Raw genomic sequence first — 16,098 nt, forward strand, 5'->3', positions numbered from 1 at the left:
CTAAGCGCGAGATAATAAAAGCGTGGACAACAATCTCTAACGTCATAGAATTTAAAAAGTGTTTGATTTTAGACAACAAGCAGAGTTGGTAAAAACTGGAACCAATCACAGAAGAGATATGTTTATCCAATTTTAATGACTCGTCGAGGTGGACACCCAGATTTCACACCCGAGAAGATCTGGAGGCCGATAAACTGCCCAGATCTAGGGTGGTAGCCTGAGAATGATAAGTAGAACTAAAAACAATCACCTCTGTTTTATCTTCATTTAATGTTAAAATTTTTTGAGCAAGCCAGATTTTGACCTCTTCTAAGCACCTTAGTAAAGTACTAAGTGCTGAGGGATCATTTCTCTTAATAGGTAAGTAAATCTGGGTGTCATCAGCATAGAAATGAAAAGACACCCCATGCTTTCTTAGAATGGAACCCATATATATATGAAGAGTTTATTTGCAAAAATCATGTTTTTTATTATGTTATCATGTTTTTATTGTTAGTTAGCTGTTATGCATGCTACATAAAAAAAATACAGTGCAACTAACCATATATCATGCATAATTAGGACAGCAAATAAATGTATGTAGTATATATAATAAAATAAAATACAATCAAAATAACAATAAAACTAATAATAAAAATGCAGGACAAAATGCATTACTTGCAATAACACACACACACTGCAAACAATAAGTCAGACTTTTCAGTTGTAAATTAATTCGTCTTCACCTTAATTGACCCCATAACCACATGTATTCCTATAGGCCTGTCACTTATGCCCTCATTTTACTCTTAAAACAAATGAGTTTGTTATAACAAATTACAAAACGAGATCCTAACATGCATTTCTCCCTCAGTTTTTACGCGGTGATGAAATAAGCACCCTTCTCTGGTCTACTACGCACTTTCAGACTTTCAGTTTCTTATAAATCACGTGGGCTGCGTAACAAGCTCTGGTCCAAAATTCCACCTTGCGTCATAAACGACTCCCAGACGCGCTGATTGGCTAGTGCATACGTAACAACCACAATGTGGCTCGCTGATTGGTTCACCCAGCTGTCGCTCAAACACACACACACACACACACACGCTCCTCGCTCAGGAGTCGTCGGAGGTCTACTGGAAAGACTGCTGGGAAATCAATAACAAATCGACGATAACAGGGAACTAACCTGTTCTTCCGCTGCTGTGGAAGACAGATTCAGTATATCCGTGGATTCGTACTTTTACCGGATTCGGATAACGTTTGGGGGTGAGTAACAAAATAATAACTTTAGTTTCCGCGTTGGTTTTTTTCTGCGTGAAATTTTACAGGAAGTTTTGATCTCACGTTTGATTAATGCATGATATTATCCTTATAAAGAATACATGTAATCATTCGATTTCACGTGTTATTATTAGAGGATTTTTACTAGTAAGAACGCGATGGAAAAAACATAAAATGTCTTTATATAACAAGGACATATGTAAACTCTTCTGCAGTTTACATGTGGCCCTTACGAACGCAGGCAAAACAATATCACGTGTTCATGAATTCTGTTATATCTAGTAATAATATTAACAACAACAGCATCGATCATTATAGCATTATTATTATTATTGGTTGATTCTAATTCAGACAGAAAGATCAAACTTGCTGAACAAAAGAAAAAAAGAAAACTGAATGAAGAAACACAGTAGACGTATTTTGTATTTATATAATGACTTAAAATATATTTATGCAAAAACAAGAGCTCCAAATCCTACGCACACGTACATTGTTTGTAAGTATTACAAATAAAGATAAATATTATGTACAGTCTTTTTGACAGTACTAATGTTCAGTTACAGCAATGGTTGTTTCTGCTTTAATGTTATGCGTTAATAAAATAAAGGTATCATATTTGGCTTATAAGGCAATATAATGTTTACAAACATTCTGTTTTAACAAGCATGCATATTAATATTTTTGTTATTCTTATTGTCCTGGTTTTAATTATGCCTACTGTGAACTCAAACTGTGAAAACATTTTCATAACAATAATAATATAAAAATGAAAAGCACAAAACACCCACATTCACTACAGACTTTGCCATACAAGAAACATTTGTCCATTTTTAAAATAATAATAATAATAATAATTAACAATTTACTTAACAGTTTTATACAAAATGAGCTTTTTATGCAAAAAGGTTTAGAAAATTTGAAAGTAGCTACTTAGTTAGAAAAACACACCACACAAAAAATCTCAAGATGTCATGAGCCATTCATTTGAGATAGGAATCTTTATCTTGCAGAGAAATGCTTTGCTTAGTTGAAATCTGCTTTATCTGTCTTCACTGTGGCTTGTTTTGGTCATGTATTTTAACTCTCAGCCCACAGAGTTGCAGAAATGAGTCAGTGGTTGGAGCTTCAACAACTGGATTCAAAGTTTTTGGAACAGGTCGACCAACTGTACGATGACAGCTTTCCAATGGCCATCCGGCAGTACCTCAGCAGCTGGATAGAAAGCCACGACTGGTGCGGACCACCATTTTATATCTTTACAACTATGTCAAGCACATAACCACAACCTTTTGCAAGTATAATAATGCTAAACTAAGCAACCTGTTGATTCTTAACAGTCTTTATTATGAAGTTCAAAAGTTAATATTAATTGAAATAATATATTATTAAAATATGAACATTGTAAGAAATATTTTAAAATGTGCATTAATATTTTTAAGGGTAACTGTAATATTAATATTAATATTAACATTAATTATTATATTACTTATAATTATATAAGGTGCATATTTTTCAAAGGCAATTCAAATGTAAATAATATAAAACTATAATTAAAATATTAATTAATAATTTTAATGTGCATTCTTATTTTTAAATGCAAATAGAATATTAATATTAACATATTAAAATATTTACAAATATTAATGAATACTTTAAGGTGCATAAATATTACGAAGGCAAATAAAATGATTAATGAAAGTTCTTAATATTACTTAGTAAATTTTATTCATTTTAACATTTAATTAATATTACTAATGTTAATATAAATTAAAATATTTTAAAAATGAATATTTTAAATGTGCAAAAATATGATTAAAAGTAATTATAATATTAATATTAAAACAGGAAAATATTAATTTAAATAATAATATTGATTTACTTTTTATTTTAATTATATTATAAATTATATTTGTATTATATGTTAAATTGTTTAAAAGCAAAAGTACTGTTTATTGTACATAAGGCCTTCAATGCCGAGATCACATGATGTTAATACACAAACTTCAGATGAACTTACTTCAAATATGACATCTTCCAGAAAAACAATGTTCTGCACACAATTAACCTGCTATCCAGAGATAGCGAGGGCAACAGAAAAGCAAATTCTGCAGTATTAGTTGTTCAATAACACAAATAAGAATCAGTGCAACATAAACAAATAGTTAATGCATTTTTATTGCCAAACAAAACATACTGCACTTTAAAACGTCACTTGCTTATTAAATTTATCTTCCTGATAAAAGAGGCATTATATAGGCACAAATATAGGAATTATGTTAAAAATAGAATTCAAACCAGTTTCAGCTTCATTTGGTGTGAATCATCAGTTCTTTGTTCTCTAAAGGGACCATGTTGCTAATGTGGAGAACGAGTCTCTAGCCACTGTGAGGTTTCATGATCTTTTGACCCAGTTGGATCACCAACACAGCCGCTTCGCGATGGAGAAAGACTTCCTGAACCAGCACAACATCCGCAAGATCAAGAGGAACTTGCAGGTGCCTGTCTGCAACTGGCTACACAATCATTTCCTTTTATTATTTGTGTCACAGCCTCTGAATCATTAGGCAATAAACATACTGGAAAAAACAAGTTGCAACATGCAAACGATTGAGATCCTGAGTTAACACAAACCTTGTGTTTCAGAGCCTCTTCCAAGACAATCCTGTTTCCATGGCGATGATCATCAGTAGGAACCTTAGCGAGGAAAGGAAGATTCTGACTGCTGCCCAAGTGTCAGAGGTCAGGAATTAATAAACGACAACCAGATTTCCAACACCAAACCGTGAATTTGAATATGCCATTTAAATCTTTATCTAAATATTTTTAAAATAATAGTTCAACCACAAACAATTTATCACACATTCACAAGACATTCTTTTATCTGTAAAACACAAAAGGAGATATTTCGCAATATTGTCCAAGTTGCTCTTTTTGCACATATTGACAGGAAGTTAGTAATTAGTATTTCGTTACAGAATCGAACCGAAAGCACCCAAAATGACATGATCGTGGAGAAACATCGAGAAATGGATGGAAGGGTGAAAGACATAAAGATGAAAGTACAGGTGATGTACAAAAAAACTATCGCAATCTATGTCTAATTCTCATAGAAAAGCTGTGTAAAACATATTTTTCAAATTTCCCTTCAGGACGCAGAGCAGACTATCAAAAATCTAGAAGACCAGCAAGACGAATACGACTTCAAGAGCAAAACTCTACAAAGCAGAGGTAACAGGATTTTAAAAAATGCCTTATTTGTAGTCAAAACACAACTTATCATTAAATGTTGTCACATTACTAAAATTTCTGCTAAATTTATGTATTATTTCGCTCGCAAAAATTCGTTGAACAACAGTAAGTGTGACCGCAACTTCGTTCAGAACTAGCTATTTATTTGTAACCATGGTAAGTGTCAGATCTACTGAAAATTCACCAAACTAGCTAATATGACGCACCTCAAGTAACTTTTTGTCAGGCACTGAAGTCAGAACTAGCTATTTTTTTCGGCAAGGACTGAAACTAAGTATTGCTTATTTCACTCACGAAAATTTGTCAAATGACAGTAAATTTGACATGTTGGTAAATGCGACGCAACTCAAGTCAGAACTAGCTAGTTTTTTTGGCAAGTACTGAAACTTAGTATTGCTTATTTCGTTCTCGAAAATTTGTCAAATGACAGTAAATTTGACACGTCTATGGCCAGAACTAGCTATTTATTTGAAAAATATATAAACTCAGTATTGCTTATTTCGCTCTTGAAAATTTGTCAAAACATCAGTAAATGTGACGCAAGTCAGAACCGAAGTACCGAAACTCAGTGTTGCTTATTTTTTCACTTGCGAAAATTTAGCAATGGTAAGTGTAACTGCATCTTAGGTCAGAACTAGCTAATTAATCAAAAAGTACAAAAATTCAGTATTGCTTATTTTGTGAAAATTCTCCAAACAACGGTAAACATGACTGCACCTTTAGTCAGATCTAGCTATTTTTTCAACAAGTACCAAAAATCAATACTGCTTATTTTGCTTGTGAAAATTCGTTTAAATGTAAATGTCATCGCACCTTAGGTCAGAACTAGCTATTTTTTTCTTTTTTTGACAAATACTGAAACTTGCTTTCATCTGTTCAATAGAGGAACTGAACGGGACCATTTCAAAGGAAGACCTGAACCGTGAGAGACTGACTATCCGTGCCATGTCTATGAAACTCAACGAAACAAGAAAGGTGAAAACATTGGTTATCCATCGCATTTTCCTGTTCTGTAATGCTAATTGGTTAGCGAAGAGAAGCAGTTATTTTCAACCTTGTTTGTGTTTGTTTGTTTGTGTCCCTGTAGAAAGTGATCAGTCAGATGTCAGAGGTGTTGAACAATATAGATCCGGTGGTCTTCGAGCTAATTTCAATAGAACTGGCCGAATGGAGGCGCCGTCAACAGATGGCTTGCATCGGGGGACTAACCAATGTCTGCTTGGACCAGCTGCAGAACTGGTAACAAACACAAACCACAGATTAATTTATGATTTCCTTCTAACCATATATTTTTTTTTTTAGTAGTAACACTAGCAATACATAAATAATTTTTTGCTGTTGTAAAATAGCCCATGATTCTCTGGAAAACAAAGCCAGAATATCATTTAGGTCATGACAACCAATTTTAATAGTTTCAAGATCTTCAAATACTGTCAAAGATAATTGGTATTGCTCATAATTATATTTTAATTCTGAATTTTGACTGTAAAATATGTATTTTTAGTCATGTTTTCGTACTACAGATGATTGCGAATACCAATGGTTTACATATTTTTAGCAAAATCTAGTCTTTTCTATAAGAATCACAATCTGGAATCGAAAGATTTTGCACAGGTTCAAGTTAGAAAGCTGCTTCGTTCAATATTTATAGACCTTTTTTGCTTACGAAAAATATATTGGCAATATGTAAATAGTTATAATTTTGCTACACTGTTGACATGGGCCTTTTTTGTTCGCAAAATTTTATAAACCTTTTCTACCTGCAAAATTTTACGGAAATATTGACAGTATATAAATATTTTGACAGTATTTAAATATTGATCATTTTGCTAGACTATTGACTGTACAGTAGACAATTGATTGTTTTATTTTTTTTGCGAACAAAATTTTATAGACATTTTCTACTTGCTACATTTCACAGAAATATTGACAAATTATTGATATAAATTATATTGACAGTATATAAATATAGATAATTTCGATACACTAATGACACAAGACAATGGATTTTGTTTTTTTGCAAACAAAATTTTACCAACCCTTCCTGCTTGCAAAATTTCACAGAAATATAGTAAATTTGTGACAATTTCGCTACATTATTAAATTGTTTTGCGCTCAAAATTTCATGGAACTTTTCTGCCTGCAAAATTTCAGAGAAATATTGATAACATTAAATATATCGACAGTATCTAAATATTGATAATTTTGTAACAGCACTGACAATGGATTTTTGCGCACAAAATCTTATAAACCTTTCTGCTTGCAAAACTACACAGAAATATTCCCAATGGTAAATATTTTGACAGTATATAAATATTGATAATTTTGCTAAATCACACTCTTAGGTTTTACAAAATCACGTTTAAATCATATATTTTTGTGTTGTGTTTGTTTTCCCCCTCAGGTTTACTTCTCTAGGAGAATCTCTGCTTCAGCTCAGGCAGCAGCTCAAGAAACTTCTGGAGCTGGAGCAGAAATTGACATATGAGCAGGATCCCATCACCCTCAGCAAAAGCACTCTGGACGACAGGATCATGTTGAACCTCAAAAATCTCATCACGAAGTAAGAAACCTACTTTGCTTGATACACCACTGTTGAAAGGAGTCCCTGACAATGAATCATTTTCATTTGCGTGTTTTTTCAGCTCCTTGGTAGTCGAGCGACAGCCATGCATGCCGACCCAGCTGCAAAGACCCTTGGTGCTGAAGACGGGTGTTCTGTTCACCCTCAAATTACGGTAAACACACAGCAGATGATTCGCATTTCTCTGGAATTAAAGGCTGGAAAATGTTTGTTTGATGAATGATGAATCGCATAATTTCTGTGCTCCAGGCTGCTCATAAAACTTCAGGAATTCAACCACACTGTTCGGGTGAAGGTGCAATTCGACAAGTAAGTGTTGTACATACTCTGACTCAATTGGAATTTTTTTGTCTCTAAATTACTTAGTCATTTAGTATACATGTTTAATGAAATAGTTTATTTTTACATTACTAATGATTCACTCGTCTGGTTAGCATTTTTAGCTTAGCATACATTCAGAAAAAAACACTGAAGATGCATTTCATTGTGTTAACGTGTCTCTTTTCATCTTCCAGGGATATCGTTGAGAAACGGAAAGGGTGTGTCCTACATAATTTCCTTTTTTCGCATACTATTTTAAAGGTACAGTTACCCTAAAAATTACAATTCCACTTATGTAGTAATGCTCCTGTTTTAGGTTTCGCATGTTTAACATCTTGGGAACGGCCATGAAGGTGATGAACATGGAGGAATCCAATGGGATGGCAGCAGAATTCCGTCATTTGGTAAAATGAAAAGAAAAATAGCAAATTATACTGTAGCTCCAGTTTAAAATCATAATTTAGTTAAATAGTAAGTAACAGTAACAAAATTCTTTTTACTTCACAGCAACTGAAAGAGAAGAAAGTTACCGGAAACAGAACAAGTGAGGTGAGTTCAAAATGTTTTTGAAAAAAGTCTCTTCTGCTCACCAAGGCTGCGTTTTTTTATAAGAATACAGTAAAAAATTGTAATATTGTGAAATATTATTACAATTCGAAATAAGTATTTTCTATTTGAATATTGTAAAATGTAATTTATTCCTGTGATGCAATGCAATATTCCAGTCTTCAGTGTCACATGATTCTTCAGAAATCATTCTAATATGCTGATTTGCTGCTCAAGAAACGTTTATTATTATTATTAATGTTGAAAACAGTTGTGCTGCTTAGTATTTTTGTTGAAATTGTTTTTTTTTTTCAGAATAGTTTGATAAATAGAAAGTTCAATATTTATTTGAAACAGAAATCTTTTGTAACAAATGTCTTTACTGTCACTTTTGATCAATTTAATGCATCCTTGCAGAATAAAAGTACACATTTCTTGTTTCTTGTCATTAAATTGTTAAAAAAAAATTTTGGTAAATTCTGTCATCACTTACCCTCATGTTGCTCCAAAGCTGCATGACTTTCTTTCTTATGTGGAACAAAAAAAAAAACCCTCTGGAAATCACATAAAAATATCAAGAAAGTAGTCCATAACCCTTGTGTTCAGTTTTCCTAGTCTTCTGAAGTCATATAATCATTTTGTGTAAGAAACAAGCAGAAATGCAACTCCCTCTTTGTTTAGCTCTTCTTCACTTTTGAACTTCTGCAGTCAAGCTTTGAACGTGGTAGAACAACACCTCAAACTGTCATTTTTGGCTAAATTCTTTCTTAAACATTCGTCAGGGCCCTTTGATCGTCACAGAGGAACTTCACTCCATCACCTTTGAGGCTGAGCTCTGCTGGTCTGGAATGGTCATGAACTTTGAGGTCAGAAGATCCTTCAGAACAGAGTTTAAAAACATAAACCGCACCAAATCATGATCATCATCCACTTCTTCTCTCTCTCCATCTTCAGGCTACATCTCTGCCCATAGTCGTGATCTCCAACGTCAGTCAGCTACCCAGCGGATGGGCCTCCATCATGTGGTACAACATGCTGACTTCTGAGCCAAAGGTAAGTCCTCTTCAACTCTAGTGTTACGTACATAACATGGCTGAAAATTACACTAAAATTCAATTTAAAATAAATATTAGATTATAAACTTTAAAAATGAGAAAGGTTTCCTTGGCAAATAATTGACAGATTTAAGATGAAGCACAAAATGTACTAACTGGAAATAAATTAAACCTAAATGGAAATGTTTTAAAAACACAATTTTAAAAGTAAGGTACTAAAATTACTAACTGGGGAAAAAAAACGAAAATAAATTAAGCCTTAGTAGTAATATTTAAAAATAACAAAAACAACAATAACAAAAATAAAATAAAAAAATTAAAATGACAAAAGCACATCAAATTACTAAGAATTTTACTAAAATGAAAAATGTAATATAAATATGATATGAAAAATGTACGAAAAAGCAGATAACTGAAATAATTTTAAGTTGAAACACTAAAATTACTAACTTAAAATAAAGTAAAACTGAACTAAAACTAAAACAAAATAAATGAAACCTAAATAAACACAAGTTTAAAGTAAAGCACTAAAATTACTAACTGTGGGAAAAAAACTAAAACAAAAATAAATTAAACCAAAATAGTAATATTTAAATAATAATAATAATGATACATATATAAATAAAAATGACAAAAGCAAATAGAAACTAATTAATTATTTTACCAAAATGACTATGAAGATATAAATATTAGATGAAAAACTTAAACTAAATGATAAATTAGGTATGGCAAATAAACATAAATGAAACCTAAATAGAAATGTTTTGAAAAGAACAAATATTAATAAATATAAAAAATAAAATATACTAACAGTTTCTAAAAATGTAATGAAATAAAATTAAATGAAAACTAAATATATAAATATTAGATAAAACTTGGAAGTGTTGCCTTGGCAAACACAAGAAAAAATATGTTTAATTTGAATAATAAAATTGTTAACTGGACGTAAATAAAAACTAAAACGGAGATAAAAATAAGTTAAACTAAAATAGCAATATTTGAAAAAGAACAAGAACTAATAAAAATGACAAAAGCACATTTAACAATCTAAAATGGGAAAAAAAAAAAAAAAAAATATATATATATATAAAAATGAAAGTGAAGTTCAAAAGTACGTTCTCTTCAACACTAATGGTTTAGTAATAGATAGGCCATGTATGGTGAGCCATACTCGGAATTTGTGCTCTGCATTTAACCCATCCAAGTTCACACACACAGTAGTGAACGCAGTGGGCAGCCAATAATGTGGCGCCCGGGGAGCAGTTGGAGGTTCGGTGCCTTGCTCAAGGGTCTCACCTCAGTCGTGGTACTGAAGGTGGAGAGTGGTTATTCACTCCTCCCACCTACAATTCCTGCCAGACCTGAGACTCGAACCTGCGACCTTGGGGTTACAAGTCTGACTCTCTATCCATTAGGCCACGACTGCTCACATATAAGCTCTACATGCATCACAAAATAGATTTCTGGAGGCTTTTCCACAGGATCTGACTTGCCTTGAACTTCCATTTTCTGTGATTGTTTCGTCTCCAGAATCTTTCGTTCTTCGTGACTCCTCCTTCAGCCACGTGGGGGCATCTATCGGAGGTGCTGAGCTGGCAGTTCTCCTCCATCACCAAAAGGGGTCTTAATCAAGAACAGTTAAGCATGCTGGGTACCAAACTCCTTGGTAAGTACAATACACTTACTTCAGACTGAGCGCGACTAATTCTCTTGGAACAGATGAACTAAATGCAAAAGCATTCAAACTTGGGCCAACAGGACCTAAAGCAGTGATGGATCCTGAAGCTCAGATTCCTTGGAATAAATTCTGCAAGGTTGGCCTATACAAGATTTTTTATTTTACTGATCAGTTTATACATTAAGTCGACATTTCCAAGTTCCCGTTTAGAAATGATTTGATTTGAGACTTGTGTTTGATGTAGTCTGGCAGTGAAAAGAATTTCACCTTCTGGCTGTGGATTGAAGGAATTTTGGACTTAATAAAGAGACACCTGCTGAGTCTGTGGGACGATGGGTAAGAATCCAGATGTTTGACTTATGAAAATCCAGCTAGGAACAACATCTTATATGGTTCTAGCTGGTCTAGATGGATGATCACTTGGACCATCTTGGTCTGTCTGACCATTTTGAACAGCTGCCATTTCAAATACCAGGGTTATTGCTGTTTACAAAACAATTTTTTGAAAGTTTAAGCTAAAGCACTAAAATTAATAACTGGAAATAAAAACTTTAGTAGGCCAGTTTTACTAACTAAAATAGTACTGTCAGGTTTTACTAAAGACGCGCAGTAAAGAATTAGCACTGAAAAGGCATGGACAGAGTTATTTTTGTTCCTGACCTTATCGAATATGCATTTGTAGGAGTTTCCCTTTCAGACACACAATTTATGGGAGAAGAGTATTCAAATGAATCACGCAACAAGATTTAATAACGTTTGCGCTCGTCAAATTACTGGGATTTGTGCCATTATTTAACACCCCAAGAAAGCATGTCTTAAACTGTTTTGCACTTGAAATGGCTGTTGCTAGGAGGAGGCACCGCAGACAACAGAGAGCGTGTGGTAGAAGGGAGAGGATTTTTTCCACACATATTAATTTATTTGGAATGTCAGAAGAACACATTATCCGAACATCGTTTGCCAAGCCATGTTATTTTTAATTTGCTTCAGGAAATAAGACAACTTAGAACCCTCAACTACGAGTCACGCAATACCAGCTCTATCAAAACTTCTAGCAAACCTTCATTTTTTGGGCTCTCACTCTTTAACATACTGTGGTTTCTTTATTTGCGACTAAGCTAATTTGCACTGCGGTTGGTATATTGCGTTGGTCGATATGTAAATGAGATGTGTCTGTGCACTATAATTTGCGGGTTGTTAGTAAATCCGCAGAAATTTCCACACCCATCGGTGCTGTTTTGGAACTGCACTCTTGCGCTAATTTGCCCTGCTTAGTAAAACTGCCCCTTAAACTGAAATAAAAATAAATAAATAGAAATATTTAAACTAATAAAAATTACAAAAGCACATAACAAAATGAAACCACAAAACTGTGAATATAAGATGGAAAACTTTAGATGAAAATTTGTAATGTTGCCTTGGCAAATAACTGAAATAAGTTTAAGCGCTAAAATCACTAACTAGAAATAAATAAATAAATAACTAAAACTGAAGTAAAAATAAATTAAGCTTAAGTAGTTATATCTAAAAAGAACAAAAACGAATACAACTGACAAAAGCATAAAACAAAATTACTGAAAATGAATTCAAAATATTAATAAAAACTATTTATCAAACACAATTTAAATAAATAAAAAATAACACAATTGCAAAATCTGTGGCAATTCTTCATTACCATAGGAAATATTTTCCTAATTTATTTTTAAATAAATATATAATCACATTTTTAAATTTGGTTGTGTCTAAAGTTTTAAAGTGTAAAAAGATGCCAAAAATTGTTTATAGTAATAGACTTGCACAATGGAATTCTGCTTCAACCCTGTCTATCTTTCGCAGCTGTATAATGGGCTTTGTGACCAAGGACCGAACTAAAGCTCTGCTACATGACAAAGCTTCCGGGACATTTCTGTTGCGCTTCAGCGAGAGCAACCGTGATGGAGCCATCACGTTCAGCTGGGTTGAACACGACGCAAACGGTGAGACGTTCCTTCACTCTGACACACTGTGGAACAATAAAGGACTAAATGAAACAAATGGATCTGGTCTTGATATCAAAACATCAAAAAACAGCTAATTTGGATTTGGATGTGGGTTTCGCTTAAACTTTGGCTTCAAATCAAATCTGTTTTGCAAATGTAATACTCATTTCTTAGTTTTGGTGTTGTGCTTGTTTAGAAGAGCCACAGATTCGCTCTGTGGAGCCCTACACGAAGAAGGAACTCTCTGCCGTCTCACTTCCTGACATCATTCGCAATTATCGCGTGATGGCGGCTGATAACGTCCCAGAAAACCCTCTGCGCTTCCTATTTCCCAATATACCCAAAGATGAGGCCTTCAAAAAATATTACTCCAAACCTACCGACAGTAAGAAATGCACAGTTGTGAACTATGTAAAATATGAATAAATGTATTATAAAATGTATATATACAACGATATCCTTTTGTTTATCCAGAACAAGAACCAATGGATGTGGATAAGAAATCAGATGAGGGATACATCAGCACCACTCTCATCTCCATCTCTGAAATGTAAGTCAATGTTAACTCTGATGCTGCTTGCATAGTGGTCAATCAGACGTGTCAAACAAGATGGAGTCAATAAACTCTTTGCTGATTAGCTTACGCGACAACGCATTGTGCGTATTTCCTACTCAAGTTGAAATTTTTTAATTTGCGCAGAAGGTGCGATTGAGGCAAATATTGTTCGCTGCGATCGCGTCGGCCAATTCGCGTCATTCTCGTCGCCTGGTGCGAATTTGCGTTTATTTGCGTTTTTGCATTGACTTTGTATGTAACTCGCGCAAATACTTAAATTCGGTGCTGGTGTACACACCATAAGTTTGACTGCTTTTTTCAGGACCGTTTAATCTTTTCGAATCATGCCCATGTTCATTTTTTGTTTTTGTGTGTTCACATAGCAAGCGCAAAAACGTTTGGCAAATTTTGAACCATTCTGATTAAGTAAAAGAAAAGTAAACCGCATTTTTAAATGTCATTTTTCTGCTACCAAACAGGACTGCAAAAATAACTGCTTTTAAATACTTAATTTTAGGCAGCCACAAGACTATAACGACACACTCATGCCAATGTCGCCTGAGGTTTACGGCGAGCTGGAGCGCATGGTATGAAAAATGATAATTATACATTTAAAATATAATTTAAAGAAATACTTAAAATATTAACAGCACTTATTCTCCATTTCTCTTTATTTTAGAACCGATATGTCACCGATTCGTTAACTTTGGAGGTAGAGTACTATTATTCCTGTGTGTATATATAAATATAACATTTAAATGGATTCTGATACTGTTTTTTGTGTGTGTTTTTTTTCACAGCCCTCAGACTTAAGTCTCTCGTAAGTGACCTGAAAGGACAGATGATGCAGAAAAAATAGAAATGTTTCCTTCATTCTGTGTTTTTTCTGGAATAACGCAAATGAAAGAGGAAAATCTAGTCAAGGTATAGCCATTGGGTTTAGTTGTCCTCTCTTTTTCATTCTAACGTTATTTAAAAAACACTGTATACACTGTCAACTACAGTATAAAGAAAACCAAACAGATTGAATTAACGCCTATAGTAATGCTACTGTTACCACAGCACTCATTCATAACTTTTTAGACAGTGAAGTTGTGTATGAATAGCACTTAATTTTCTTAGATGCCAAGTAATAGAAAACAGAGGAGAAAGTGAACAAAAAAAGCTAGATGGATAAATTTCACAAAATCTAATTTTCTGTAAAGAAAATTAAACCTATTTTTAGGACTGAAGATTTTTTTAAGTTGAATTAACATTTACTGTAATGCAATCTTTTTGTATTCAAATCAGAATAAATTATTGTAGTACAGGAATTTAACAGTAATAACAAAATTACTGTATTGCAGTAATAAAAATACATTATGAAAATAATGGGAATGAACAAAAAAACCCAATGGGTCTTCAACAAAAATGGTCCTAAAATAGGTTTTCTTTTCTTTAAGCAAGTTTTAGATTCCATATTTTGGTTTTGGGATAAAACACCCCAAAGATTCATCCAGAAAGAACTATGACATGCAAGAGTTCAGGTCTGACTAAATCTTTTAAGCTGTTAGGTGTTTATTTTCCTAACACCATTTCTAAATATGTGAAAAAAAGACCAGTTTTCTTGAGATTTTCCTTAACTTGCTGGTGCTCTGTTAGTGTTATGTTCACTTTACGTACTTTGTTGTCATTTCTCACTTTTTACACTGGATTGTACTGCTGTTTAATTACAGAGCAATATTTGTTCTTGTCTTATTTGTTTTGGACATGATAGAAAGTTATTACTGTGGGAGTCCATCTTGTTTGGAATGAGTTAAAAACATGTGCACCTTAGAAACTTTCGGCACAGACCAACAATACGCAAACCCCACATTGGCGAAAGAAAAGGTATTGTGTACGAACGTGTGAAAAACGTTGTTAAAAAACACTGATAAACATATAAACGTTTAAAAAATGTTGCAAAAATGTTTTAAAATTGCATAAAATTATATATTTGAGATATTCATCTAATGGATATCTGTCTGATGCATGTACAGCTACAAGATAAGAAAAAATTATATCAAAAGCTATGTATGTTTAAAGTCTTTATTGTTTTTATCTAGTATTTCTTGTGTGGAATATGACATTAAATTCAAACGAATCTAGAACATCTACAGCATAGCATTGTTAAATAATAAAAGCAAATTAAAAGGAAATCACAACAACAACAACAATGCAATACATTCATAGCAGTAATAAACAAATTCAGAAAAAATTCGTAACAGCTTTCTCCGCAAAAACAAGAAATTAAACAATGCAACAAAAATGGACTAAAGTGTGACAAGGAAACGAATGAAGTTGGATACGATCAGTGACCTACTTTTGTTTGTACTGTCAAGTCTTTTGGTTGAGTTGCTTAAATGTTTTCCAATAAATAAATTGTCCACAGTTAATCGTGTACACCCCCCACACACACATTACAAAACACATTTACAATACTTTAACAACAGTATCCCACTAGAAAATATTCACATAGTTGAGATCGACTTAGGTTTGGAGGTTTTTCAAGTATATGCGCGTCTCTTTGTCGTCCGTACTGTACATTAGAACAATCAATGTGCTTTTCTGCATACAACGTGCTTATAGACATGAACCCAACCGTTTATGAAGTTACTTCACCAAATTACACTGACGGGACATGTTTAGACTGCATTTTGACCATCGCAGTCAGCGTTAATTCCAGTGCATTTTTGTTTGTTTATTTTCGACTTTCAATCCTACTTGTCATTTCATCATGTACCGACAATAAAACAGAAAATGAATTTTTTGCTTGGTTCCTTTTCCATGTGATCACTAAACTAAGTCTCACAACAAATTCATTTCCACATTCTGGATTTAAATATCCT

At 33.2% G+C, this 16,098-nt stretch overlaps 1 protein-coding gene across 1 annotated transcript; it reads left to right on the forward strand.

Moving 5' to 3' along the window:
* The first annotated feature begins 1,057 nt into the window (after positions 1 to 1,057).
* Positions 1,058 to 16,014, forward strand: stat1a (signal transducer and activator of transcription 1a). The gene is made up of 25 exons (XM_058762215.1): positions 1,058 to 1,248; positions 2,352 to 2,496; positions 3,608 to 3,758; positions 3,907 to 4,002; positions 4,239 to 4,328; positions 4,413 to 4,491; positions 5,396 to 5,487; positions 5,600 to 5,751; positions 6,917 to 7,075; positions 7,158 to 7,250; positions 7,346 to 7,405; positions 7,612 to 7,635; positions 7,734 to 7,821; positions 7,925 to 7,966; positions 8,746 to 8,829; positions 8,918 to 9,016; positions 10,549 to 10,684; positions 10,777 to 10,832; positions 10,941 to 11,032; positions 12,533 to 12,672; positions 12,872 to 13,060; positions 13,150 to 13,225; positions 13,749 to 13,818; positions 13,911 to 13,943; positions 14,032 to 16,014. The coding sequence occupies exons 2-25, from the start codon at positions 2,369 to 2,371 to the stop codon at positions 14,053 to 14,055; spliced, it is 2,253 nt and encodes a 750-aa protein (XP_058618198.1). The 5' UTR covers positions 1,058 to 1,248; positions 2,352 to 2,368; the 3' UTR covers positions 14,056 to 16,014.
* Positions 16,015 to 16,098: the final 84 nt, after the last annotated feature.

This window comes from Onychostoma macrolepis, chromosome 22 (assembly GCF_012432095.1).
Source record: "Onychostoma macrolepis isolate SWU-2019 chromosome 22, ASM1243209v1, whole genome shotgun sequence".
Taxonomy (NCBI): domain Eukaryota; kingdom Metazoa; phylum Chordata; class Actinopteri; order Cypriniformes; family Cyprinidae; genus Onychostoma; species Onychostoma macrolepis.